General features: G+C 46.6%; 4 protein-coding genes across 12 annotated transcripts in view; 2 read left to right on the top strand and 2 right to left on the bottom strand.

Annotated features, from left to right (window-relative positions):
- The first annotated feature begins 405 nt into the window (after positions 1-405).
- si:ch211-214j24.10 (uncharacterized protein LOC558894 homolog) lies at positions 406-4,124 on the top strand. Its single transcript, XM_061807383.1, has 4 exons — positions 406-639; positions 2,110-2,841; positions 2,948-2,980; positions 3,431-4,124. The coding sequence occupies exons 1-4, from the start codon at positions 624-626 to the stop codon at positions 3,478-3,480; spliced, it is 831 nt and encodes a 276-aa protein (XP_061663367.1). The 5' UTR covers positions 406-623; the 3' UTR covers positions 3,481-4,124.
- A 215-nt stretch (positions 4,125-4,339) lies between these two features.
- On the bottom strand, positions 4,340-8,506 carry osgep (O-sialoglycoprotein endopeptidase). 3 transcript variants are annotated; one of them, XM_061807380.1, is made up of 12 exons: positions 8,369-8,506; positions 7,628-7,782; positions 7,420-7,539; positions 7,173-7,348; positions 6,992-7,087; positions 6,873-6,922; positions 6,727-6,805; positions 6,596-6,661; positions 6,430-6,520; positions 6,244-6,319; positions 4,683-4,781; positions 4,340-4,611 (listed from the first exon to the last, which is right to left on the bottom strand). In XM_061807380.1, exons 2-12 carry the CDS (start codon positions 7,740-7,742, stop codon positions 4,572-4,574), a joined length of 1,008 nt encoding a protein of 335 aa, XP_061663364.1. In that variant the 5' UTR covers positions 7,743-7,782; positions 8,369-8,506; the 3' UTR covers positions 4,340-4,571. The 3 variants fall into 3 exon arrangements, with proteins under 3 accessions (XP_061663364.1, XP_061663362.1, XP_061663363.1); XM_061807378.1 differs by lacking the exon at positions 8,369-8,506 and adding an exon at positions 8,001-8,129; XM_061807379.1 differs by lacking the exon at positions 8,369-8,506 and adding an exon at positions 7,949-8,071.
- apex1 (APEX nuclease (multifunctional DNA repair enzyme) 1) lies at positions 8,421-10,882 on the top strand. The gene is made up of 5 exons (XM_061807382.1): positions 8,421-8,561; positions 9,274-9,396; positions 9,462-9,628; positions 9,723-9,912; positions 10,156-10,882. Exons 2-5 carry the CDS (start codon positions 9,336-9,338, stop codon positions 10,668-10,670), a joined length of 933 nt encoding a protein of 310 aa, XP_061663366.1. The 5' UTR covers positions 8,421-8,561; positions 9,274-9,335; the 3' UTR covers positions 10,671-10,882.
- Positions 10,883-10,948: 66 nt separating this feature from the next.
- The window catches only part of LOC133493693 (zinc finger protein 11-like), a 79,285-nt gene continuing 63,022 nt past the window's right edge, over positions 10,949-27,211 (bottom strand). The window contains exons 5-16 of one of the 7 annotated variants that reach the window (XM_061807359.1): positions 18,962-19,057; positions 18,328-18,474; positions 15,994-16,703; positions 15,835-15,912; positions 15,447-15,649; positions 15,276-15,371; positions 15,102-15,191; positions 14,894-15,004; positions 13,900-14,017; positions 12,881-13,817; positions 12,719-12,771; positions 10,949-12,562 (exon numbers count right to left, since the gene is read on the bottom strand). In XM_061807359.1, the coding sequence (XP_061663343.1) occupies positions 11,433-12,562; positions 12,719-12,771; positions 12,881-13,817; positions 13,900-14,017; positions 14,894-15,004; positions 15,102-15,191; positions 15,276-15,371; positions 15,447-15,649; positions 15,835-15,868 (2,772 nt within the window). In that variant the 5' untranslated portion in view covers positions 15,869-15,912; positions 15,994-16,703; positions 18,328-18,474; positions 18,962-19,057 and the 3' untranslated portion in view covers positions 10,949-11,432. Of the gene's footprint in view, positions 12,563-12,718; positions 12,772-12,880; positions 13,818-13,899; positions 14,018-14,893; positions 15,005-15,101; positions 15,192-15,275; positions 15,372-15,446; positions 15,650-15,834; positions 16,856-18,327; positions 18,475-18,961; positions 19,061-27,211 lie in introns of those variants that run through there. The other 6 variants (XM_061807357.1, XM_061807360.1, XM_061807361.1 and 3 more) reach the window with 6 other exon arrangements.

Genomic DNA, 27,211 nt, shown 5'->3' with positions numbered 1-27,211 from the left:
CACTCGGTGTCTCAGTGTCGTCCTATTTCAGACACAAAATGTAAACTTTTTTTCCCTCGCATTTAAAAATCAAATTCAATTTGCAGAGTGAAACCGCGCTTTCTTGCTTATCCACTGATAAAGTTTGGCAAAATTTTGACATCGCTTTTTAAAAAGGTGAAACAGAGAGTGAACAGTCAACAGCAACCGTAAACAAAACTTTGTTCAAGTGAATTAAGCTCATCAGAAAATTTTAAAAATAGTAAATCTTTCGAATTTACCTGAGGAAATGTTTACCCACAGAGTTCATCGCTGTCACTGCACAGGTCACCACGGTTGTTTTGGGAGTATCAAGATGGCGGATGGCGACTTCAGTTGATCCAGTCTTTTTTTTTTTTTTTTTTTTTTTTTAAACATCCTGCCGGACTTCAAAATGGTTGTCACGTGTGCTCCCCGGCCTATTCCGTTCACGGTCCGCGTTTCCAGCCGGAGCCTTCATCGACGGCGCCCACTTCCCGCCCCCACCCACATTGTCGTGTCGTTTCCTGGTGCTGGCAGCGAGAAGGCGAGACGACGTTCTTCCGACGCTGTAAACAAAAGTTCTCTCAACGGCCCGCGCTCCTCCATACTTTCCGCCAAAAGACATGCATATCAAGACAGGTACGTCGGTTGCGCTCGTCGACGAACTAGCCGCCAAGGGCGTACCGGACGCGTTGGCTCGGCCGTTCGCCGACACGGCTAGCGCCGCTCGCTCGAGGAGCTCGACTCGGCCGGCTGCCCGCCCGCCTGCTCCTCGCTTTGCATTGAATGGGGCTCGTTACGAAACTTTGCTGAGCGCGGCTAGCTTAGCTAACGCTTCCCATTTGTTTGGAGCTAAAGCTTCCGGGGCTACCCGGGCGGGGACCGGCCGACCTCGACTTTGGACACGATTTGGACCTTCCGACGTCCAACACTCTTTCCAACTATCGGCAGCCGTTGAATAAATGCCACGCTATTCACGCCATCTCAACTTGCTGCTGCTGCTTGGTCGCGTGGACTTCTCGAATGTTCCTTAAGGGCATTCGTGGTCGGTTTAGCGCCGTTTAACTGGCCGACGACGTCTTTGCGATGTGGCGCCCGGGCCGGACGGCCACACGGCCCCCTGTTTTTACCCGCTAATCTCATCCGTTTTCGACGGGAGGTCGCCATAGACATTAATGGCGGGTTTTCCTTTATAAAACTGCCCCAGGTATCTGTAGTACCCTTGGAAATTAGTCGTAAAATTATATACGATTACATATCCACACGCTGATTGCAACACTTCATTTTGTGGACACCGTTGCCCTATGATGTCGAATTCTTACACGTTTGATCACATTCAATCATCATTTGAAACGATTTCATTTTGCCTGTAGATTGGTAATAAGGACCACATACCCTCATTACGAAAAGTAAAAAAAAAGGCCGAAAATGATATCTTCAGCATATTTATAGATGCTCCTCAATTTACTTTACTAACACTAAAAATAAACTACTATGGGTTTAAATGCTTTTGGGGATATATTTAGATGCTGCTCAATTTATTTTAACAACGTAAAAAAAAAAACTACTTTGGGTTTAAACACTTAAGCACATATTTAACTGCTTTGGACATTGGCAACTAGTTTTTTTTTTTTGTCTTTTTGTGGGGGGGGTATTGAACTATAAACTTTCTTACAAGTGCGTGAAGCTCCCACTTGATTAAGTTATAAAAATTTTACAACAAATGGCTTCCTAACTTTTTCTACAGTCAAGGTCTTGGAAAAAAAATACATCTTTTAGCTAAACATTTTTCTTTACTTAAAACTTATCCTGTAGCATAACAACAGTCAGCAGCATCTCTCATAATCAAAACATTGAAACTGACAAATAAGATCCTTGTTGGAAACAAAATGTCAATGCGATCGGCGCCCGTAAGCTGTCTTGAGACGCTCCCCCTGCCTATCCTCATCAGGCAGAAGGCGGGGTACACCCTCAACTGGTTGTCAGCCAATCACAACTAGGGTCCATTTACAGTTTCCAATGAATGCATGTTTTTGGGATAGGGGTGGGGGGGGAACCCAACTCCCATAATCATTCGAAACGACTAATGCCGCACGTGTGTTCCTCCAGGTACGTGGGAAGCTAGTAACAGTGTGTGCGAATCCGATACCCTGTGCGACCCCGCGGTCCTCGTCGCCACCGCCAACCCGGAGCCGCACGTCCGAAACCGACGCCTGTCGCCCGGCAACTGCGGCGGGGGCGGGGGAGGAGGCTGCCTCTCCGGGGGCCGGTCGCGCCAGCTCTCTCCCGAGGCCGACCAGATCGGACCCGCCCGCGCGCATCCCTTTGGCTTCCGCGGGGAAAAAGAACGCAAGGGCCCGCAGTACAAAGGCCGCGGCCTTCGCCGGGACACCGGCCAGAAGGAGCTCGGCCGCGCCCAAAAGGTTAACCGGAAGGACCGGTGGGTGGAGGACAGTCTGTCGCTGCTCAAGCCCCCGCCCGCCTTCCCGGTGCAGGACAGCCCCGCCAAGCTGCAGCCGGCCGTCAGCTACGCCTCCAAGGTGAAGGCCAAAGCCACCGGCGCCATTCTGGAGGAGGACCGCCACGCCATCGGCGTTCTGCTCCAAAATCAATGGGGGCTGAGTTTCATCAGCGAGACCAGGCCCGTTCCCGACCCCCCCGCGCCCCAGCCCGGAGACACGCCGGGAGAACCGCCGCTCGCCATCCGGGCCCCCCAAGAAGCCCCAGCCCCCTTTGCTACCTCTGCCGCCCCGGCGACGCACCCCGACCTGGATGAGAACAACGGGGAGCTGCTACTCAGTTGTCGCCACCTTGTGGAGGCTCTCAACTTCCATAATAGAGGTGACCCTTCAATCCATAGCCTAAATATTGGGGAAAAAAATATGAAATCCTCATAACCGAACATGCTAGAATGTACTTTTGTAACTTTTCTTTGCTTCCTCTGCAGAATGGAATGCAATCTGCAACAAACAGAAAAGAGGTACGTTGAATGCTAAAATGATCCAAACGCACCGCTGTTTGATTTGAAATATGAATCTGCCCTCTTGTTTAACAGTAAACCCTACCTTAACACATACCATTATTATACCTATATATAATACCGTTATTTTCTAAGTATGTAAAAGAACAGGCTTCCCCACACTCCACCACACTTCCTTGTTCAGAACCCCACTAGTAAGTTTTTTTTTTTTTAAACTTTCAATAGTTTTTTTCCATGTGGTAAAGCAGACTCAGTCACCGACACACTTTTGACCCATGTATTACACACAAGCAATCCCACCTAGGACCGTGCCTCTGAAATATGTTTCTTATTACCTTTTCCTATTAATCCGCATTTACACCACATATCAGTTCTAAAATTTGCTTTTGACTCCATTTTCAACAGGGGGTCCCAATTAGTTTTTGCTCCAACCTGTTTTTATCTTTTCAGATCCAAAAAGAGTTATGTGGTACAAGGACTTCCGGGAGCACCCGGCCTAGCGGCGCCCGCACCCCCCCCCCCCCCAGACGCGTATATACACCCACACGCACGCAAATGGACACGCGCCCCCGTGCGCGTCGACGTCACGACGGACAATTCTTGGAGTTCCCTCTCACGCGCTGCACTCAGGATGATGTCTCCATGCAAAGCCACACTGAGACACTTTGGACTAACTCCTTTTTGAGATCTTACAGCAATGACCTTTTTTCTTCTTCTTTTTTTTTTTTTTTTTTTTAATCGCCTTATTACAAAGTCTGCCTTAAGTAAATCAGACCGTTGTTCCATCGCCCTGTTCTGAATTTTAGCTTGTATGTCTTCTTTCCACCCCCCTCATCCTTCTTTTAACAATCTTTGAGAATTCTTTTCTTTTCCCCCCGCCCCCTTTTTTTTGGAACGTTACATTTTTAACTGTCCAGTGTCAAGCGTGTGGTCAATCAAGCACTTTGTTCAAGCGAATTATGTTATTAGCGATGGCCTAACCCCCCCCCCCCCCACTCCATTTGACGTCTTGTACCTGCTAGAGTTGTATCGTTTGTCTCTTGGGTTTACAGAGGGGGTGTATTCAAAGGCACAGTAGAATTGCCCCGTTATCGCCGTCAGAGGTTAATGCTGTCACCCCCCACCCCAAAAAAAAAAAAAAAAGTTTGTTTTCTAATCAGGTGAATGTTGCTCATGAATCCATAAGGGAGCTCAGTGTTCAATATGTTGATTTTTGAAAAAGAATTTGGAAATAAATTACACTGGAGGAGGAATGTACATGAACAGTATTGCTTAATAAAAGATTAAACTTGACTCGCTGCTGTTATTTCTGCCCAATTATTTGAGGACTGGAATCTATTTGACAAGAAAACAATACAATAAGTTTGCAAGTGCAATCCATTTTATAGTGTCCTTCTGATTCCAAACACATTTTCTTGACAGCAATGAGGTGGTCCCTTCAAGATAAAAAAAAAAAACAACCGCCGGGCTTCCCCTGATCCGACTTGTCAGACGCGCAATATTATCAGACGCTACCTGAGAGAGGCGTTGACGTGCGGGTGCTTAAGTCTCACGGGACACTGACATTCCCTTTAGGTGCAGTTTTCCACCATCACTTTCTCCACGTCACCTCCACTTCATCTGTTCTGTACCTGCAAACAGGACAAACGTTTAGGGATGCATTTTCTAACTTACACGGAGGTGCTAAAAGTGGGCTCCTTACCTCTGCGTGATCCACGAGTCCTCCAGTTCCGTCACTTGCCCGGATCGAAACATTTCCCAGCCGGCTTGCGCGATCATGGCGCCGTTGTCGATACAGAATCTACAGTTGAAATATTGTATGCATGCAATGTTACAAATTAGGGTGCTTGTCAAATTACAAATCTCTTTTCAAGATGTTTCATAATGTACAATTTAGGTGAATGACGGCACCGTATTGCCGGTCAAAAAGAGCTGCTCGACAGTGCGGGAGACCTTAAACGGGAGCAGAATATGCACAATGCCTGATGAGACGTGCCATTGGTTGTCACCACACACAAGACGGATATTCAAAGAGGTCATTCTATAGAATACCAGCTGAAGAAAACGATGGATTTCAGCAATTTAACGTGATAGGTGGTGCCCAACCAAAATACGCACGACTGCGTAACAATCGCTTCACCTCAGGTAGGAATTACTCTGATCAATCTCTAATTCCCAAGAAGTATTCATAATGCCAAGTCGGCTCATTTGAGAATAATGAGTTTTAAAAAAAAAAAAAAAAAAAAACGGGAGTCGTCTCCAACGTACACCGAGCGTGTTGCGGCCAAACAATCTTCGGTAAACCTCTCCCCGACAGACGTTTTTTTTTCTTCCTTAATACGCATTGGACTCATTTGAGATTAAAAAAAGAAAGAAAGAACATAAACCGTCGGGCACACAGAGGTTTATCGTGTGGCCAAAACACACTTCCGCGTACCAGAGCCGTTTATTTTCTTTTTTTAAATACACATTAGACTCATTTCACAACAATGCATATTAAATAAATTAAATTGTTACAGAGAAATTTACCAAAGTTTAACATGTGGCCATAATATGCTTCGTGAATGGAGGGGCCGACTTGTCTCCTCCCCCCCAATCATAGTTAATGCGAGTTTGTGTAAAAGCAGGGGTCATTTATTTAAATATTAGTATTCATATTGAAAAAACTCTGAGATTTATTCTTGATTAGGAACAGCTCCAACAACAAGTATTTGTATGCGCCCAGACTTTTCTACGCTTTCAAACTCTTCCGTGGAAATCTCGACGACTTACTCACCAGATCCAGGCGCAGATCCAGTTGCCCAAGACAAGCGCAAGCAGGTTAACGCTCCAATTTCTTATCGGCAAAAACATCGACTTCGGCATTAAATATGGGCCCTCTGTGCCGAGTTTATCTCATTTATCGTCACCTTCTAAATGTTCAACGGTATCGGACACAACTCTGAGCGTCGTGCTCCAAAACATATTTCTGTCGTCTCCAACCCACTTAGCATTGAAGCATGCTTTGCCAGTCACGTGACTTCAGTGACGCGGGTGCACGAGCTCTCTCCGTTCGGTACATTTTCGAGCACCGGTTGTAAATTACACTTTGCTGTCCCAACACCACTCAAGTCACTTTGGATTGGCTTTGGAACATGACACCATAAAAACGTGACGTGACGTGACGTGACCTTCTCCTACAATTGTGTGCGGGGTTGTGAATCCAAGCTCAGCTTGCCTGAAATAAGTCCAGTAAATCGGTAGTTATGGACAGACACGTCTACCTTTCATCAGTGGCGAAAACTTTGGCCCCTCTTTCCGAGCACATCTGCCCCATCATCTCCTGCAGACGCAGGTTACCTGCGAAAGCAGTTTGACGGCATATTTAATCTTTCATCATTGATTTTTATTGGCCCCAAAGGCCCATCGCTAAATGCCTCAACTCATTCAAGCGTTCCTAGCGCACTTACAACCAACGCCGCCGACTATGAGGACTTCTCGGGAGCCGCAGTGAGCCATGGCCCGCTCTGTGATTTCCACCAGCATCGAGAACACCGTCTCCTGGAGGAACAAACTCAAATATGTCCCCACCTATTTATTAATCCTATTTGAAGATATTGATGAGTGAATTCTAACCTGCAGCGAGAAGCACAAGTCCTCCGCTGTACACTGACCAGATCCAAGCATCTTGTGAGCCGCTTCCTATTATTGCAACAACATTTAGTCGTATCATTCCTTCTAAATTGTTATTTAATGCAATCGCTCACCTCAATGTAGGAAAGTATTCCGGAAAATGACACGTCCATTCCTTTCACAGTGTATGGCAACTCCACATACTGACTGCCTCTGAATAATAGCGAAAATGTACACATTAATAAAAGTCAAAATTTAAAAATAGTGCACCATCGCTTACTTCTTCGCCATCTGTTCTATGTTGTAGCCGGGACTGGGATCGTTTGAAATCTGCACGTAAAAACATTAGATGGGGGGAAAAAAAAAATGGACTCACGTTGACGTCAACAGAACACAAACCTTGATAACGCGAGCGAATCTGTCCAAACAGTTGCCCACGGCGATGTCGATGGTCTCCCCAAAGATTCTGTAGCGCCGCTCAGAGTACGCGATAACCTTCGAAGGGAAGGAAAGACAAAAACATTTTATTGACGATTTCATTTAATTGCCTCAAACACGTCATTGGTCATCGGCCCCCGACCTGCGTGTTCCCTCCGCTAACGTAAAGCACGGTGGGGTTCTGGGCTTCGGTGATGAGTCGGCCCATCTCGATGTGGCCGATGCAGTGGTTGACGCCCACCAGGGGCTTGCCCCACAACTGGGAGACCGTGCGAGCCACCACGGCCACCGTTACCAGGGGAGCGCCCATGCCTGGACCTGATGAGAAAATAATCCATTTTATTGATTAATTACAAATTCTTTTTCAAAATGTCACCACGCTGAATGACCTTTCGTATATGCCACACAGTCAATGTCGGAAGGTTTCACCCCCGCTTGGTCCAAGGCCTCCTTTAAGACTGTCAGTATAACGGAGCGATGATGTCTGGCCGTGTCACTTGGCTGGAAGCCTTTTAAGGGAAACAAACTTTTAATGCCATACATTTATGAATTTTATCTTTAAAAATAGACATATGTATATAAATTATCGAGCCTTGCCTTCACCGGGAGGGGTAATGTAGGTCCGTCGAGGATTAGAAAGTACTTCGCCGTCTTTGATGATCCCAATGCCAATCTTATTGGCACTGCCCTCAAACCCGATGACCACAGTCATTGCAGCTCAAGACGAATTTAAAGGGAAAATAAGAAATAGTCTGCAATGAGGAAAGCAAACTAATGAGTGACATTAATCAAAAGAGAGGACGTGATATATGTTCCGAGTACGAGACGTCATTTGGTTTCTGACAGGAAAACTAAACAATTTCCACTTTACAGTTAGCCATGGAGCTACGACAGACTACCTTTTTTTGTTACACATACCATAAATACCGACGCACAATATCGAATAGGTTAAACGCTTCAATAAACTCACTTTTGTCCCACTTGGGTGCGTTTATGAGAAACTAATTGTGACTTCCTAGCCAAGTAACTCGCCCAGGTGAAATCCTAGGACCATAAATACTCAAAAGTGTTCGATTCGCCTGACTATAAAAGTAAACAAATAAAATAAAACAAATTAACATCTGCCACTTTTTTTCACCCGATCCCACACGACAGTAGATCTAAATATGGTAATTCACAAACATGCAATGTTGAAATCTATCCTTTCTGGGTTTTTTTTTTTTTTCATGCAGGCATTGAACAGAGGGTCCATTTGAAGGAGCACGTGGGGAAAATAGTACGGGCAAATCTCTACGGTTGCGCATGCACGAATTATTTACAATAAAGTGCCATAAGCACCTCAACCGGATCGGATTGAAGCCTTCGGTTCCGCACAAGCTGCGGTACTTCAACGTTGACCGCGCTCGCACTCCCGAGTGTGTCATAACAGCCGCATTAGCGTACTGTTAGCTTCCGCTTTTGTATCAAACGTTTTGGGGGAGTGACTGCTGGTTCGCGTGTCCCGCGGCTTTGCATCCTGCTCAAAGTGCAAGTATGAATATTTGCATTATGTAAACAAGCTACATTTCTTTTCGACCTCCTAAGGAGGACCTTGAAAGACTCATCGGGGTTGGGTTTTTTTTTTTTTTCTATGCAAGGCGAAAGAAGCTGAATTAGCACGCTAAGAGTTACTGGCTTGCTTTGAAAGAGGCCTCCGTCTGCCGTCTTTTGTTCCAATACAACGCGAACGTCGTGCATCGTGCAACTCGTACTTCCCGAGTCTTTTGCTTCAAATCTAATGTACTGCGATAAATGGCATAAAACATCGAAATAGACGAGTTTCACCTCATCTCATTTGGGTATTATGCATAATAGCCACTGGCCAAAATATTCGGTACACCTGCAACTCAGCTGGGTCAAATTCTGCTTTAAATGGTTTCAATAATTATTTTAACATTATTGCAATGTGGGTCATACTCAGGTGTTAGCCTAGATGGTACGTGCATTCTTCAACAATGCAAATAACAACGGTGATATTCAGTCACATTTCCAAATCTGTGTTTTGCAAGCCTTGTACATAGAAGAAAAAGAACCGCAAACAATATCACAATAGGTAGAAAACTGTGCGTGCAATCTAGAAGCCGTGCAAAGGAACTAAAACAAACATGAGGCCATTACACTGTTGGCACCACTCTGAAAAGTAGTGTGAAAATGTGTGCGTTCATTTTAACACTTTTTTTTTTTTTTTCTTCCACTTTTCCCAGCGGCGTCTGTGCTGTGGCGTGCGCGTTTTTGGTGTCTCCGAAGCGTTTTCCTCCGTTCAAGCATGAAGCGAGGCAGGAAGGCAGAAGAGGCCACGGCGGAAGGGGACAATGACGCCACGGCGGGTGAGTACAGGAGGCGCAAAACCTTCCAAACCTTTCACACACGCCCTGTAATTGTACGTTTACAGAAAGTACTCCGAAGAAAGAAAAGAAAACTAAGGAACCCGAAGCTCCCGTTTTGTACGAAGACCCGCCGGACAAAACCACCAGCAAAGATGGACGCGACGCCAACATGAAGATCACCTCCTGGAACGTGGACGGACTGAGAGCTTGGGTGAAGAAGAACGGCCTGGATGTGAGTTGACCCTTTAAATCCCCCCAAAAAAGCCCAACGCCGAGACTAATATTTTGGTTTTGCCCCACCTAACGCTTGTCTTCGTCCCTCCTAGTGGCTGCGTGAAGAGAGTCCAGACGTCCTGTGCCTGCAGGAGACGAAGTGCGCGGAGAAAAACCTGCCCGCCGAAATCACGTCCATGCCCGAGTACCCGCACAAGTACTGGTGCACGGCGGACGACAAGGGCTACAGCGGCGTGGCCATGCTCTGCAAAACGGAGCCCGTCAAAGTCACGTACGGCATCGGTGAGCTCCAATTCCAACAATTGCCTCGAGTGGCCCGAAAGTCGGGTGCCATCTGGAGACAAATGAGAAGGGCCGTGCTGCATTTAACGCCGAATTTGATGCGGGGCAAACATTCGCGTGCACCGGAAAGAGGCGACATGGCTTCCCCACTCCCGTCAATGTCGCTTATTCTCAACAACAACCAGCCTACACTTTGCTAACACTCGACTAATTTTCTTCGAACGCCTTTCTTGACTTGTTCAGGTAAAGAGGAACACGACAAAGAAGGCCGTGTCATCACCGCGGAGTTCCCCACCTTCTACCTGGTGACGGCCTACGTGCCCAACGCCGGCAAAGGCCTGGTGCGCTTGGATTACCGCAAGACCTGGGACGAGGATTTCCGCAACTACCTGAGCGAGCTGGACGTGCAGAAGCCCCTGGTGCTGTGCGGCGACCTCAACGTCGCCCACCGGGAGATCGACCTGAAGAACCCCAAGGGCAACAAGAAAAACGCCGGCTTCACCCCGGAGGAGCGCGAGGGCTTCGATAAGTTGCTGGAGGCCGGTTTCGTCGACAGCTTCCGCGAGCTCTACCCCGACACGGCCAACGCCTACACCTTCTGGACCTACATGATGAATTCCAGGTCAAAGAACGTGGGATGGCGCCTGGATTATTTCGTGCTGTCGTCCTCCCTGGTGCCCGGCCTGTGCGACAGCAAGATCCGCAACAAAGCCATGGGGAGCGACCACTGCCCCATCACGCTGCACGTTGCTGTGTAGCCTCGACGCGCGTTCGCTACTATCTTAGGTGCTAAGTATAGAAATGCCATTTGGGCCTTTTTCTGTTTTGTCAGCTAAATCCAGGAAATCCAAACTCAATTCCTCTTTGCTTTTGCCGACAAAAGCTGCAACACTATCTTTTTCTCACAAGTAAGCTCAAGATTAAGACCGTCGTGGACCCTTCAAAAGTTGTCTTCCCGTCACAAAATGTTCATTTGTGTAGTTTTGTTTTGTAAGAACACTTTAATAACAAAAATAAACATTTCTAGACAAACGCTGGTCATTGAACATGATTTTGACCTCTGAACTTTTGAAAACACGTGCAATCGTTTTAGTTTCAGTACTTTCTCTTCTCCAACAGGAAGCTGAGCATCAGAATTCGCAATCTGCAACGGTCCCCGCGTCCATTTTCGCCTTTGCCGGGAGTCTTTGGGTGGCTCTGTCGCAACACGCTGGTGACTCTCAAAACTCGGTGGCCACTTCCCCGTTTGAAGACTCACGACTTGTTGAGTATGTGAAAGTATTTGCAGCAGTTCACCTTTTCCGCATTTGTTATGGACTCCATTCCACACGCAACACCCAACGACGAGATTATGGGGGGGAACGACAAACGGCGAGGATGAAAACTAAAACCTCGCTATGTAGTCTTGTGTGGAGAATTTCAAGAGGAATTTGAAATCAGTTTTGGAATGAGGCAAAAAACAAAATGTGGAAAAAGTGAAGCGGTGGGATTCCCTTTTTTTTTTTTGGAAAAGTTTGTCTTCACATGATCTTGTCGTGCGTCCGTTGATGCACTTTGAGGTGATACGACTGCCTGAATAACTTGCCGCAAGCCTCGCAGGGGAAGGGCTTCTCTCCCGTGTGGGTCAGCGTGTGCCGTTTCAGGCGGTTGGCGCTGAGGAAGCCCTTGTTGCATTCCGCGCACGAGTAAGGCCGCGCGCCCGTGTGGTAGCGCAGGTGAACGGTCAGGTAGCACGACTGGGTGAACGTCTTCGCGCAGTGCGGGCACTTGAAGGGCTTGTGGCCCGTGTGGAAGCGCTCGTGCTTGAGCAGCTCGGCGTGGGAAAAGAACCTCTTCCCGCAGTCCGAGCACAGGTACGGCCTCTCGCCCGAGTGGGTCAGCTCGTGTCTGACCAGCGTGGCCTTGTACACAAAACTCTTGTCGCACTGCGAGCAGCTGTAGACGTTCTCCCTGGTGTGGCAGCGCTCGTGCTTCTTCAAGTTGCGCTCCCGCTTGAAACACTTCCCGCAGAACGCGCACAGGAAGGGCATCTCCGACGAGTGGATCTTCATGTGGTTGGCCAGGCCGCCTTTGTAGAGGAAGCCCTTGCCGCACCGCTCGCAAACGTGCGGCCGGTCTTTCTGGTGGGTGCGGCGGTGCGCCGTGAGCGCCCCCCGCTGGGCGAAGCTCTTGCCGCAGCTGCAGGCGTGCGCTCGCTCCACCCGGCGGGTGCAGAGGTGCCTGGTGAGGTACCTGGCGCAGCTAAAGCTCCGCCCGCACTGGGGACATTTTATTGGACTCGCCACCTCGTCCGCTTTCTCGCCGGGAGTCTCCGTACGTCTCTCCGGCAAAGTGTTGTGCGCGGCGGATTCGGTGAACTCGCCGTGGAGGGCGGGCTCGTACGCGTGCGTCTGCTTGTGCATCTCCAGGGATTGCTCGAAGGAGAAACGTCGCCCGGAATCAGAGCAGAGGAAAGGCTGCTCACCTGCGTGGACGCACTCGTGCGACTCGAGCGCCGACATTAAGTTGAAGCTCTGGTCGCAGTCCGGGCAGTTGAAACCAAACTTGCAGTCGCCAGCGGCGAGGGCCGTCTCGTCGTCCTGCCAGCAAAGGCGCTTCACGTGCTGGACGGGGCGCTCCGGACGGGACGAAGCGCCGTCGGCCGCGCAATCTGACAGAAACATCCAAGTGTTCCATTACAGATCACATCAATGTTCAAAATCCATTTTCCAATAATTGCAAAAAAAAAAAAACAAGTACTGCTAATCATTTCTTTGGAAGGATTTCAGAGCCCGGAATTTTCTCAAAAAAGCAAGTAAAGACTCACTTTCATCAGGATCTTTCAGTACGACCAAGGGTGACCCGTATGAATGCTCGGAACTGTTTGAGAGAGGTTAAAAGAGGACATGGTCATCCCACATTTGAAAGATTATGGGGGATTTTTTTGTTCGTGAGGTATAAAACGAGAGAAACGCAGGAGGACACTGACCAACTGAAGGCCGCCTGCTCCAAGGCAGGTGGCCTCTCCGCGATGTCTTCTTGCTTTCTCTTGCTCTTCGTGCGTTTCTGCAAGTCCATGGCTTCCATCTTCATGGTTGGTTTTCGTTGGCGTCGGCCGGTGCGGACGGCGGCGAGGGCAACGACCTCCTTGACGTTTTCAGGGGGTGCCTCTCCCGCCGCATCGTCGGCGTCGCTCCCGACGCCCGCTGACTTCGCGTGCTGACTCTTCAGGTGCCTCAATAGCGCTGTCAACCAGGCGAATTTCTTCTCGCAGTGCGGGCACTCGTAGCTGTCGTCCTCCGCGTGCGTTTGCCTGTGCTCGGTGCATGCCGACGGAGACGTAAAAATCTCCCCGCAGATGATGCAATCGTACCCGCGTTCCATTTGGTGGATTTTCCTGTGCCGTTCCAGGGCCTGGCGGAAAGAGAAGCGGCGGCCGCAATCGGGGCAGCCGTGGGGTCTCTCCCCCGTGTGGATGACCCTGTGGGCCGTGAGGATGGAGGCATACTTGAATTTCTTGCCGCAGTCCGCACATTCGTGAGGTTTCGACGAGGGCCCGGCCTTCATGGATGAGTCGTCGTCTTGGTGAACGTCCGCCTGGTGCATACTCGTGAGACCCCTTCCCTTTTCATCCATCCCTTTCTCGGCTTTACCTGCGTCCGCGTCGGTCGTCGTCCCTTCGGCTCGTTCAACCCAACCGTTATCTTCCAAAATGAAAATGACATTTTCTGCCATCAGGTGAAGCTCCTCGTCTTCAACCTCTGCTATGACCTCCACAGCCACTTCATCCTCTGCGGTTCCCCCGACGTGACTCCCGTCATCCGGGCCGGAATGGTTAGATTGCTCTTCAGCTTTCGCCATTTCGCGAGAAGGAAATGCAGAGAGCGAAGCCAGCACGATGTCCCCCACGCCTGCTGTTGGATCTACTTTTTTTTTTAAAAAACATAGGTTTCAGTTCATAACCCCTGGATACAATAAAGCTCAAGTTGCATAACAATCACAACGTACCGTGTTGCTCTAATGGTCTGAGATGTTTGTGGTGCTGGAGCAAAACCTTCAGGTCTTCAGTTTCAGCTCGTAAATCCACGCAGGCGCCTGACACTGAAGCCCCGAGCCAGTAAACAGTCTGCAAATGATACATTTAAATATATTAAAAGCAGCTGATCTATCTTTTTTTTTTTTTGGGTGCTATGACATCTCACATCAGTCACTCACATTTGCCTCCGTGCTCGCAAATCTGTGGTCCAGCGCGAAAAATCACACGCGTAAAATTTGTTCCGAGTAGAAAAAATAGATATTGAATGATGTCACTTATTTTGTGTGGTCTTGACATTGACATCGCTATTCACCCGGAAACAGGAAATGCAAGTTAACCGTACTGAGCACGTTCGGAGGGGATGGCGAAAGCGCGCGTTCAGAGCTGCTTCGCGTACTGCGAGCGCACTTGCGTCGAAAGTCATCAAGATCTTGAGCCTTGTGAAAGGAAATTTAGCTACACCAGGGGTGCTCATTGCAGCAGTCACAGTCCCACGGTGCGTAGCCCCCCCACCCCACAACAATACATCATGATTGCCAACAGGAATGTTTGTCCCAACGTATCGCTCTTGTTGCCACGAACGCCGATGATGTTGAGCTTAACTTTTGGTGTTTTCAAAACATTGTGGACCGTTCACGTTTCTTCCTCGACCGGCCGGTGCATGTAACTTTTCGTCAAACAAACTTTGTCAGATCAAGAATTTTAAATACCGTTTTAGACCATGTTCTACTAATATCAATTGAAATTGGAAATTATCATTTCTGAGTTAGAAATTTTAGTTACGCATTTGTCTATTTTATTTTTTAATTTACAGTTATGTTATATTATTCCAGTAAGTTATTTTAAGGCCATCCCTCATCACACCCGCAACTTTATCTGTGGGCAAGACTGACCGCACCTGTCCATTTTTCAAACGTGAGTGACTGCTTACGTGATTCATTGTTGTGGCATAACTGTGTCCCTCACCTGTTTGAGGTCAGGAACCGGTAACAACTTTCCCAGGCGGCAGAGGAACTTCCAAAATAGTGACTGTAAATCCATGTCATACTCTAATCCGTACAGAGTAGGGAAGACGTCCTTTGCGATGCATTAAAAAAAAAAAAAAAAATGGGGCCAGTTTATAAAAACCGGTGAGTACGCACAACTATTTTAAATGATCTGCCTGACGCCTTACTGCAAAGAAATGTTCTCGCTCTTTAGGATCCTTGAGAAGAACCTGGATTAACTCCAGAAAGTGAACTATGGCTTCCTGTTCTCCATTCACCTGCACATTGTTTTTAACCATTTTAGCTGTCAGCCACAAGGTACGACACAGCCAGAAACTGGAATTAAATTCGTTAAAACTTACATCTACCGCAAAGGCTTTATGTTTAATCTTGTCCATGTGGGACAGGATCAAGCCAGATTCAAAAAGATGTTCACGTCGGCATAATTCAAGGATATACTAAAGGTAGAAAAATGGATATTGACACTCTTGTCATCGCAATTCTTCTCCCGCTGTCTTCTTTGCGGTACCTACCCTGGCTCTTAAGCCCAGGTCGAGCTGCAACCTGTGCTTGCAGGTGAGCAGCTCCGGGACCATCCCCAACACCAAACCCACAAAGTCAGCCACCTCCCAGTAGTCTGTGACATCTCGTTCCTTTATCCTCTGCCACATGGAGGCAGAAAGGAGCTGCACAGGTGGCACCAGTAGACGGAGCGAGGACGCAGGTAATGGCCTACCTGCAAAAAAAAAAAAAAAACGCGCGCAGGTGAACCTCGCAATCGTGCAATGATTCTCAAACTTTGTAAAGAGTGATTGATTCTCCCCGTGATAAGGGTTTCATTGTCCCAGCCTACTCTTAAACCTTAGCAAAAAGGTAAAAAAATAAAAAAGGTACTCGTTGAGGTATCGAGACGATACTTACCTTGGTGAGCCGTCGCGAAAAGACACGTGTCCATCTTGTTCAAAAGTTGCTAACAATCACCATAGCTAGCCGCCAACACTGCAATGACAAACGGTTCTGTTGACATGAAATCTGGTCCGGCTATCCAGGAATAAATGCACAACTTCTAAACATACTAACGCTAAAAGAAATTGCACTTAAAAGCTACATTTCCAAGCTGAAAAGCATTGGTAGATTCATTTCTTTGCGATGTTTTGCAGTGTCGGTCTTCTTCGCTCACAGGACTGCCTCCATTTTAGGATATTTGGTGCGTTTACCACCGCTCGCTGGCGATTCCTGGAACTACACGCACAAAAGTCATCGCGACATAAAATTACACAATAATTTTTCTTGATAGTGGCCAGCGAGTGAATAACAATTCAGACCTTTTCATGAGATTTATATTATGATATATAAGACAACTTTCAATGGTAACATACTGACCTGTACATTGGAAGGAAAAAAAAACAACATTTTGGACAAGTAGTCAATAAAGTTCTCAGTTTATAATCCCATAAAGCATATTTGAGTTTGGCTATAGACCTTAACCTTATGTGACTAAACACATTATCATGTCATGAGCAGGTAATTACACTTTGCTTTCTAATATACAACAATTTCACTGACAACTTAAGAGTATCTGTGTTTCCTCCAACTTTAACGTCCTTTGAACTTTGTGAAATTTCCCCTTTTTCAGTACTGAACCAGGTCCCAGGGTACGGAAGGTCCGAAGAGGCAGTTTTTGCCCGTTGCCCCCGTGTAGGATCCTTCTTCAGCCGCCGATAATAAACAGTTGTCATGACGCGGGTTTGGCGTCTGTTTGCAAACATCTGGATGGCACGACGAGGGATCTTGAGCAAGAGAAAGGAGAACATTTTACATAAAACAATACACACAAACGACATACTTTGTACAGGTTTATTGGTCGGGGGAAAAATTTGGTTTTATTTTTACGTTATTCTATTTTTTTTCCCTGTGTTTACTGTATTGGGTGCATGTCAGCCTTTTGATCCATGTAGCACGACTCCTCATTTACTATATTCAATTGTATAATATTCAAAATGTTAATTAATTCAGGATTGTGTTGACATACATGTCTTGCCAAAGGGATTTTTTTTTTTTTTTTTTTGCAAGAGGTGAATAACTAATTTTAACATCATCTGTCAAGAAAAGAAACATTCTATTATTATTTCTGTGGAAGTTGATGCAATGTAGTGCTCAGGGGGGGAGGAAAAATGTGCTGGGGAAGAAAAAAAACAGCTTCAAAGGAATAACAGAAAATCCCAGGAAAAATTAAAAAGCAAAACATGGATTGAATGCTTTTATCATTTGCTGTTTTACATAAGCGCATGGGAGGCGGGGGATCTTTTCAAATCGAAAGGCCAACACTATAACGCAGTGATGTACTACACAGTACTGTATATACTCCTGTAACTACAAAGCTACTGCTCATCCTGTTGTCCTGAGTTCGCTTCATTTCCTTTCGCAGTCAAATGCGATTCCTGAGAACGTCATGGACCTTTCCGACCTGTCAATCACTCATACAACAGCAGCCAATCAGACAGCCGCATTGTCTTAACACGCCCCTCTCGCCGTGTTGTCCCACAAGCAATGCTGCTTGTCAGTAGTGTGCGCTTGGTAAAGTTTATGTCACGACCAAAATGGTCCTCAGATGCGCTCGGAGAAAGATATCCAGCTAGGTTACAAGGGGCCCGCTTGATTCATTTTGCAAAGCCTAAAACACAGTTGACGAAGTGTCTACGATGAATTATGGTTTACGGAAAGGGCGCACGTACAACTACATGTGAAAAACATGGCTGTATGTTCGAAGGTAAGTGAGGGAGAAGTATCTTCTCTGAGTTTGATTGAATTATTATCAGTTCTTTATACGTTGCATGAGAACAACTTTCACTTTGTTAGTGTATCACCGACCTGCTGAATGAAGTGTGTTATGTTTTATGCCGAAGAGTCGGGTTGAGGATACGGAAATGAGCCACGTCGTGCAAGAGAAATGTCTCTTTGCCTATTTGTATCACATCAGACTTTTAAGACAGAGCACTGCGCAGTACGATTCCACTAATTTTATCCTGTTGGATTTCAAGATGAAGTTTGTGAGGTGTCAAACTTTTTGGCATCGATCGCCAACGTTTCTCTGTAACTCTGACATTGCGTCCTACGCCATCCAAAATCTTAATTCCGCGTACATAACCTTGAGTGAAATAGTTGAGACATCTCTGTAGAACTTTATCTAGAATACGCGACAGACAATTGACTTCAAACATGTTCTGTTCAGTCGCCATTTTGGAAGCTTGTGGGACATGGCTGAGGGGGCGGAGCTTAAGAGCGCCATCAAAAAGGTCCATTAAATGCACTTTTTAGTGAGTACATCAAACGCTCACCACGGAAACTCGAATTGGGACCCGAATTGAGGGAAAACCTCCAAACCGCTTGGAGTGCAGGCCCGTCAACACCCACCAATCTGGACTTTCTGCAGAGTCTGCGGGTGCTCCAGCGCCCGTCTGGCTTTCTTGTCCAGATTCACGCATCTCCGCATGACGAGGAGAGCCAAACACAGCTGCAGGGCAAAGGTCGAGACGCCCAGCGCCATGATGACGTCATTGTCTGTCAGAGGGGGGCGGGCGGGGGGACAAGAGGACGGAAAGGTTAGCCTTTCCTGAGAGAGGAACTCGGTGGACAAATTTATGAAATATTAATAAAAAAATGGGTGAAAGTGCTGCAGAGAAAGCACCGTGTCACTATGTGCTAGAAATCCATATCTATGTGTAACATTGCAATATAATAATATTGTAATATTGTACAGGTCATTTTAGGATACATACAGTCACTAGAAAAAGTCTACACACCCTTCTTCTAACAGCAGGATTTGATGCCTTGATTTCATCAGACCGTAACACATTTTCCAATATTCGTTGCGGAGATGTCAGTTTTTTCATTGTTCAAAAATAAGAATATATAAGTGAGTGTATTATACCTGCAACTTAAAGCAGCGCAAACCCAAGTTGCATTAGCCTTAATATTTGGTGAAGTAGTAAATACTCAACGCTTCATGTTGCACTTGGGTCAAAATGGCGCAAACGTCGTAACTGACCGTATGACGACAGCCGTGGCGTGGCCTCCCAGCGGGAGACGGCGAGGCTGGACAAGCCCCGGGTGGAGTTCTGGTTCTGGATGTGTTCCATCTGTCCTGCTTGTCCCCAAGCAGTGAGAGTGGCACACGGAACACAACATTACATTCGGGTCAGAACGACACGACGAGAGCATTTGAGCGTTCCTTTTAGTTCATTCCGAAGAGAGCATCCATGCTATTGAAATGGATCTAAATAATAATAACTTGTATAAAATCCATTTGCAATGTTTAACGTAAAGATTAATGCCGGATGTCTTGCTTTCTTTTGCTTATTGTTCATTAAATACCAATAAAGTAGCCCTTGTGGGGAAAATAATGATCGTGTACAATCAAGCTCATGTGACTGATTTCATTTTAGAACTCTGGTCAACTTTTCATCCTGATTTCTAATGAACAAGAAGATTCGATCTGAGGATGATTACTTGGAACTATTTGAACTTGAAGAAAGACAACGGGGGTCAAACTTCAACGCACTTTGACCCTCGTCGAGTCAGATAGTATTGAAGCACAATACACGTAAAACCTTCAGATAAATATTGCAGAGTATCTGATTGACTTCACGGCAATATTTTGAGTTCGACAGATATTTTTAACCGCTGCACACACAAACACGTACGTTCCAGTTCGTTTCAATGCGTGACTGATTGCAAAAATGTGAAACTTTACTCACCTTGCAAAAAAAAAAAAACCCAAAAAAACGGCAGCTGTCGCAATTTTCCTCCCTTCTCGTCCAAGTGTGCGTAGTTTGCGGTTCAAGCCCAGCAGAGAATCCACTCAAGCCCCCTCATTAAAGTTCCCGGGGAGCTTGTTTTCCTGCTCGGTCCACATGGGGTCCCTCTTTTCTTTTCAGACAGCTGCGCCCTCGCATTCATCGCACGCGCTCGGTCGTGAACCTGAGCCGCATTCTTTTTTTTTTTTTTTTTTAAAAGAATGAATTACGCAAAATTGCTCATCTGGCAGGGAGGGAAGATTTCGTGTCAATGAGTAAACTGTATTGAGAGGACCTTGCGCCGTTCCCCTCAGGGTTGGGCCTTTGCGACGCCGAGCTTCACGATGAACTGTAAACACCAGAGTCCAAACCTTTCTGTCACTTTGACCCCCCCGCCCCCCGATTCCAACTTGCAAAACCCCAGCGGATTCTCTTGATGTCACTCAGGGACGGACGGGCAATTCATACAAATTTTTGGGGAGTGATTCACTTTGATGTCACGCCACTGTAGCTCTCTTCCCGCCAACTAATTACATAAATACTCGTTCATTTTCTTGTGAAAATAACTGGCAGATTGCGCACGATGATCAAGCGCCGGCGAGTGATTTGATCATTTGGAATTACCGCGATAAAGTTGTTTCCAATTTGAGGTGGTGAGGGTGTGCTGTTTTACGACAAAGAATAAGAAAAGGGTCAAACTGGGCGATGCGACGCATGGGAACCTCTTAATCACATCTCCACATTCACAACTAAAATAAAAGCAATTTTATTTTTATTTTTTTTTTTACAAAAGTGACATTCACTATGCGTTATGGAGACAACTATCTTTCTTAGCAAATGAGGAAACATGACATAAAATCCATTTTACTATTTGGCATATTTTTGTCATCATATTGTAGAAAGTGGGTGCTGGAACCAACCCGCCCCCCAATGTTTTAAACACCCTCACCTTTCACGCTGCCTCATTTTTGAACTAGCGCTGCAGGCTTTGTCAAATGTTACTTATGGTCTATGATGTGGGCCCTTAAATAAATGATGGGCCGCAAATGGCCCACGGGACGCACTTTGCACACCACGCCAGAACATTAAAAGTTCTGTTTATCCATCCATCCATTTTCTTTTGCCGCTTACCCTCATGAGGGTCGCGGGAAGTGCTGGAGCCTATCCCAGCTGTGAAGGGGCAGGAGGCAGGGCACACCCTGAACTGGTTGCCAGCCAATCGCAGGGCACATAGAGACAAACAGCCACAATCACAATCACACCTAGGGGCAATTTAGATTCTCCAATTAATGTTGCATGTTTTGGGGATGTGGGAGGAAACGGGAGTGGCCGGAGAAAACCCACGCAGGCACAGGGAGAACATGCAAACTCCACACAAGTGGGTCCGGTATTGAACCCAGGGCCCCAGAACTGTGAGGCCAACGCTTTACCAGCTGACCTACCGTGCTACCACAAGCAATTTCATTTTATTTTTTTTTACGTTATGGAGAGAAATTTTATTTTACTTTCTTTGCAAATAAGCAAACATGACATCAAATATATTTTACTGTTTTGCATAGGAGCAATCATAGTCATTGACAAGGGTGCCACACCAATGTGTAATGTGGGTGTTGTAACCCCCAATGTTTTAAACACCTTCACTTTTATGCTGCCTCATATTTTTTTTTAACTAGCGCTTCAGGTCTTGTCAAATGTTACTTTTCCTCTTTTCACCTGAACAAATGATATTGGGCCGCAAATGGCCCACGGGCCGCACTTTGCACACCACTTCAGCACATTAAAGGTTCTGTTTGTAAAACATGTATTTCATCATTTTCATTACTTCCTCCTTTCTTTGAGTATTTTCATAAACATGAAGGAGGCGAGATCATACATACTTTGTATTAATGTAGTTTTTGTACAATGGCTTTTTTGGACTGTGTACAATAAACTGTATTTTAGCTACTGCACAGGCGAGCGCGCGGATCCATTTCTCCACACTAAAAAACATCATAGTTTCATAGAAGCTGCTGTGTCACAATAAAGAAATGTATTCGCACGCTATGAAAACGAAGCCCATCCAATCGGGTTGACCTTTTCATATGCTAAAAGTGTCGCCGCGACGACGATGACAGAGGCCACCTTTTGCCCATCGGAACAATCTCGTTTGTGTTGACGTCGCTAACCCTGGCCACCGCTGGCATTTAACAGAATAAATGCTTGTGCGGGGGGGTGGACCGCAGTCGTGTCCTCTGGCGAGGATTACTCCTACACGTGGAGCGGCGGCCTTCGTGCAAATTCCATTTTGATTATTAAAAGCAGAGGACAGGAGAGGCAAACTGTTTTGTTTCCCATTAAGGCCACCCCGTCTCCCACTAAGAGGATTATCCCTGACACACGCGCGCTACTTACATAAGGCTGTCAGGGGAGGATAATATCTGACATTTCTGCAATATCCCACATTTTGGCACAAGTGAGTCGATGTGAGGTGTGGCGCAGCGGCGGGCGGATGGCGACGGCGCCTCAACGGAGAACCGCGGCGCTGGAAATTCTAAACAACGCTGAATCCGAACACCATCCATCTTATAGTCTGGTGTATAATTACGTTGTGAGAGTGAAATTTGCAATATTGGCAGCCGCTTCCATTAAAACGTAATTAGCACCCCTCGGTTCGACATCTCAAGGGCATCGCAATCGTTCACGCAGCGTTTGACACGACATGACTTTTTCCTGTTTGTCCTACAGCCGCGGCTCACAAACATTCCAAGTACCACCGAAAACAATAACAGTGCACTTCTATCGGAACAACGGGGGGTGTCAACCCTGAAAGCGCATATTGTGAGGGATCCCTGCGGAGTAAATAATTGGACTTTTCGAAAACAAAATGCAATGATGATAAGTCATGATCGATCCTGCACGAATAGCAGGCTTCCACTTTGTTTGGAGAAAACTCAGACAATCAGTCAGCGGAATTAATAGTGTTCATTCTTCGCAGAGGATAAAGAATATATGCCAATGGGTATTTTCATAGGTGTTGTTCCACCGCTTGTCTTCAAACCTCAGTTATAAAATGTTTACAACATTACAACGCAGATGCTAATTGTTAGGCGGCACTGTGTCTCAGCTGGTAAAGCGTTGGCCTCACAGTTCTGAGGACCCAGGTTCGATCTCGGCCCTGCCTGTTCGGAGTTTGCATGTTCTCCCCGTGCCTGGGTGGGTTTTCTCCAGGCACTCCACTTTCCTCCCACGTCACAAAAACATGCAACATTAATTGGACACTCTAGATAACCCCTATGTGTACTCCAGCACTCCCGGCGACCCTCATGAGGATAAGCGGCAAAAGAAAGTGGATGGATGGATGCTAATTGTTAAGCATATGCAGTACATGCATCAAAGTATTTGACGCCGATGTGCGTGATGCTCGTTTCCTCATATCTGCCGAGCTTTGCGTCAAACACAGTTAACCCCGTCTGCCGTTCCTGCCACATTTCTCTCCTCACTTTCCGTCACAATCCCGATCCGAGGTCGCGCATGGATCACGTGCAGCCAGGAAACCAGTCCCCCCCCCCCCCCCACCCCCACCCCCACCCCCATCTTAATCTGCGCAGATCGGAAATGAATCGCAGCCTCCTATTTTAAATGTCAAGCCACCAGTTGCCTGATAGCAAGCGCTTGTATCCGGCCTCGTTGGATTGTTTGCACACAAGTATTAAGATAGCGGAGGCGTCACATCCTGAATCGGGCCTCCCAATGTCAAAAACGGATAACAGCCACATAAATACATTCATTTGAAATCTCCTGTTTTGCCGTTGCCGGGGTTGCTGAGGCTCATATTTCCGTGGCAGTTCCACCCCTTCGCCGCCTCACTTTTTTACTGTCCATCCATCCATCCATCCATCCATTTTCTTCACCGCTTATCGTCACGATTTAGAGTGTCCAATTAATGTTGCATGTTTTTGGAATGGCGGCACGGTGGATCATGCTGGTAAAGCGTTGGCCTGACAGTTCTGAAGTCCCGGGTTCGATCCCGGCCCCGCCTGTGTGGAGTTTGCATGTTCTCCCCACGCCTGCGTGGGTTTTCTCCGGGCAGTCCGGTTTCCTCCCACAGTCCAAAAACATGCAACATGAATTGGACACTCTAAATTGCCCCCTAGGTGTGATTGTGAGTCCAACTGTTGTCTGTTTCTATGTGCCCTGTGATTGGCTGGCAACCGGTTCAGGGTGAACCCTGCCTCCTGCCCGTTGACAGCTGGGAAAGGCTCCAGGACTCGCGCGCCCCTCGTGAGGATAAGCAGCAAAGAAAATGGATGGATGGATATTTTTGGAATGTAGGAGGAAACCGGAGTGCCCGGTGGAAACCCATGCAGGTAAGGGAAAAAACTTGCAAAGTCCACACAGGCGGGTCTGGGTTTGAACCCGGGACCGCAGAACTGTGGGACCAAGGCTTTTACCAGTTGAGACACCGTGCCGCCCACTTTTTTACTACCTCGTATGATTTAACACAGCCAAGCAGGATGTCCCGTGTTCACGCAGCCGCTGTGGCTTGCGTCGGAGTGCAGAGAAATATGGGCTGAAATAGGAATGCACAAAACAATCGGCGGACTGGGTTTCATTTGTAATGAATAATTAAATATATTCACCAAGTATTATTGATTTGGAAAAAAATAACCGAATAGATTCTTTTGCACAACTAGACAAGCAGCACATTTCTATTTTCCAAGGTTGAGCTTGTGCTGTGAACAGCAGCGGCGGCCTAAGAAATTGCTGCACAACCTTCATTATTCTGACGCTTTTTGCAGAGAGCGCAAGGAATCATTTCATGAAGCGAAGCAAATAAATGATTTCAAAAATGACTGCCGTCCTTGATGCCGACGCATTGTGCCGTGCGATCCGAGTGCAAAGCTGATTCAGAAACGTGAAAACTCGGCTGGAACGGCGCATGGACGTCGTCGGCCTTCCCAAACGGCTACCCCAAAGTCATCTGGGATCGGGTTCGCCCTCCCCTCTTATGTTCTGTGTGTAATTTTATACTGGACCATAGTTACATTAAATATACACTTCCCATCAAAAGTTTTGAAACATATTCTCATGCTGGCGACTGGAGAAGTGTCGCCGAAGTTGATTGCACGTCCCCATTTCCCGCTGCTTTTTGGTAATCTACTTGCGCACGTACGGTGGATGCGGGTTTGCTTCCCCGCTGAGGCGTCTTGATTACATAAACGCAGCTTGGACTTGTTTGGTCTCAATCCAGTCCTGGAACACGAAAAAAAAATAAATAAAAAACACGACTTCTTGTCCTTCATCTTCTTTCATAACTGCCATAGAAAGTCTCTGCATTGGCCTCAGTTGCAGCTTTTACTAAATTGAAATTCATTTCTCGGCAAGGAATATGTCAGATGTTCAAGTTGGGAGGGGTATTTTATATAAAGTGGATCTTGAGCAGAGGGGGGGGGGGGTTGTTCCTTCGCTCCTTCACCTAATGAGATTGCACTGGCAATTTCACAGTCAATGTGCTTGTGTTTATCTTGAAAATCCCACCCAATGCTGCTTGCAATAAATGCCCCCCCTGCCAGTGCAACTCCGTACAGAATGTCTCCAAATGTGTCATACGACATTTTCACATTCTGAAAGCCTTCCAATTACGGGACGACGCTCGCTCAGGAGCCGCCGTGCGATAAGATAGCGAAGGAAGGAAGGAAAGAAGGAAGGAAGCCTCCAAGAGAGTTGTGAGACGAGGTTGATTGTCCTGTTCCTCGGCACAGGAACTGACTTCCTCACTGCTGTAGAAGACACACAATGTGCTAGTTTGTTTGCACCGAGCTGGCATCAGTACATTTTTTTTAGGCTATGAGAACAATTGCAGGTATTTGGACGACCCGGAAGAAAATTATACTTTGGCCAACTTGTATGCAACACTTTAATTTTTCTCCCATTTTTCACCAGCTAAATGCTCATTTCTGTCATTTCTTGTTCCCAAATCCGTCTATATCGGTGCGAGTGAGCGCTTCTCTTTTGGCGAAGTAATCCATCTACCCCACAGTTGCGGCAGATCAAGATGCCCATGACACAGCACGATCGTTGCACAGGTGGTCTTCGGCTGCCCGCAATAAAAGGCCACTCTGTCATCCGCAGACGGAAAGGACCCCATTTTACCAAACTGGTCCGAAGGTGACCATTTATTTACGACAAAAAAAAAGCACGTTTGTTGATCTTTGCCAGTGACATATAGTGACCAGGAGAGCAATTACATTCTCTTCCACTAGATGGCAGAATGTACAATTAACATGTAAAGTAAGATTACCGTAATTCCCGGCCTACAGAGCGCTCCTGGTTACAAGCCTCACCGAGTACATTTGTAAAGGAAATACCATTTGGTACATGCGTACGCCACAGCTGGGTAAAAGCCGCAAGTGAAACCCACATTGAAACATGAGATATTTACAAATAAAGACGGTACACATAAAGATTTTAACGCTGGGGGCTAACGCCAACGCCGTGCTAAAGCTAGCACTAATGCTAGTGCCACGCTAACGCTAACATGATCGGTTAAAATAAAACTACCGGTAAATATCACTGACACACGCCAGTTACACAGCAGCAACACGCAAGCACAGCGCTATATAATTTTCTGTAGAACATTTCTAAAGAATTTCTAAAGAATTATAGAACTTTAGGACCCAATTCTAATCGTTCTGTAGAAATTCTCTAGAAAATCACAGCAAAAGTTCTACAGAATAAGTTGTCCTGTACAAATTCTATAGATTTCTACGGAATTTTTTTTAGCAGGGTATAACGCTAGTGCAGCTCTAACAGGGCCTGTAAAAGTCACTTCCTTGGCACATATATTCCACAGTTCTCATTCTTACCTTTCCCACTTGAGTACCCCTTGCAGCCGATAGAAAAAAATGCACAAATTAGCCGCATCACCGCATAAACGGCAGGGTTGAAAGCGTGTGAAAAAAAGTCGTGGCTTGTAGGCCGGAAATTACAGTATTTCACAGTGTACTTGTGGAGTTTTTTTTTTTTACTATGTCATCTCCTCACCGTTTCATTTTTTACTTCCCAAGATGAAACACAGGAAGCATATATCGTGTTACATGCATGGTCCAAATCGCAGGACATACAAGGTGGTTTCGATCACGTCGTATTAATTTTTCATGCGTGTTTGAAAAAGCCTTTCATTCATTCGGCCTCTCTCTGAGTTGTAAGGATCAGGAGCAGAGAGAGAGAGAGAAAAAAATATCATATCACGCAGGTTTGAAGAGTGGAGAATAATTGTAGGAATGGCACGGAGACTTTCTTAACAAGCAAAATGTCGGCGCGGGGCCGCGCTCACCGGAAATGTAGACAATTCCATTCAGTACGGGGCAGGTAAATGATCTTTTAGATTACACGATTCTGAGGGAACAGTCAGAACAAGGTGAATGGAGCGTATAAGCTCGCCGGCACGTTAATTAAACAGCGGGAACAATTTGCCAAATGGCGCCGTTACACTGAAGGGCTCCACATTAACGTTGCTATTT

This window comes from Syngnathoides biaculeatus, chromosome 20, assembly GCF_019802595.1.
Source record: "Syngnathoides biaculeatus isolate LvHL_M chromosome 20, ASM1980259v1, whole genome shotgun sequence".
In the NCBI taxonomy this organism is placed as follows: domain Eukaryota; kingdom Metazoa; phylum Chordata; class Actinopteri; order Syngnathiformes; family Syngnathidae; genus Syngnathoides; species Syngnathoides biaculeatus.
The sequence above is the reverse complement of the archived record's forward strand: the minus strand, read 5'-3'. Positions and strand labels throughout refer to the sequence as shown.

What these genes read in the sequence shown, in the direction of transcription:
- si:ch211-214j24.10 (XM_061807383.1), top strand. An exon ending in TCTCAACTTCCATAATAGAG is followed by an intron (nt 2,842 to 2,947) that starts GTGACCCTTCAA and finishes CTTCCTCTGCAG; the next exon opens with AATGGAATGCAATCTGCAAC. An exon ending in CTGCAACAAACAGAAAAGAG is followed by an intron (nt 2,981 to 3,430) that starts GTACGTTGAATG and finishes TTATCTTTTCAG; the next exon opens with ATCCAAAAAGAGTTATGTGG.
- osgep (XM_061807380.1), bottom strand. Translation starts at nt 7,742, where the DNA reads ATGACTGTGGTCATCGGGTTTGAGGGCAGTGCCAATAAGATTGGCATT. An exon ending in ATAGAACAGATGGCGAAGAA is followed by an intron (nt 6,806 to 6,872) that starts GTAAGCGATGGT and finishes GCTATTATTCAG; the next exon opens with AGGCAGTCAGTATGTGGAGT. An exon ending in GACTCGTGGATCACGCAGAG is followed by an intron (nt 4,612 to 4,682) that starts GTAAGGAGCCCA and finishes TCCTGTTTGCAG; the next exon opens with GTACAGAACAGATGAAGTGG.
- apex1 (XM_061807382.1), top strand. Translation starts at nt 9,336, where the DNA reads ATGAAGCGAGGCAGGAAGGCAGAAGAGGCCACGGCGGAAGGGGACAAT. An exon ending in GGACAATGACGCCACGGCGG is followed by an intron (nt 9,397 to 9,461) that starts GTGAGTACAGGA and finishes GTACGTTTACAG; the next exon opens with AAAGTACTCCGAAGAAAGAA. An exon ending in TGAAGAAGAACGGCCTGGAT is followed by an intron (nt 9,629 to 9,722) that starts GTGAGTTGACCC and finishes CGTCCCTCCTAG; the next exon opens with TGGCTGCGTGAAGAGAGTCC.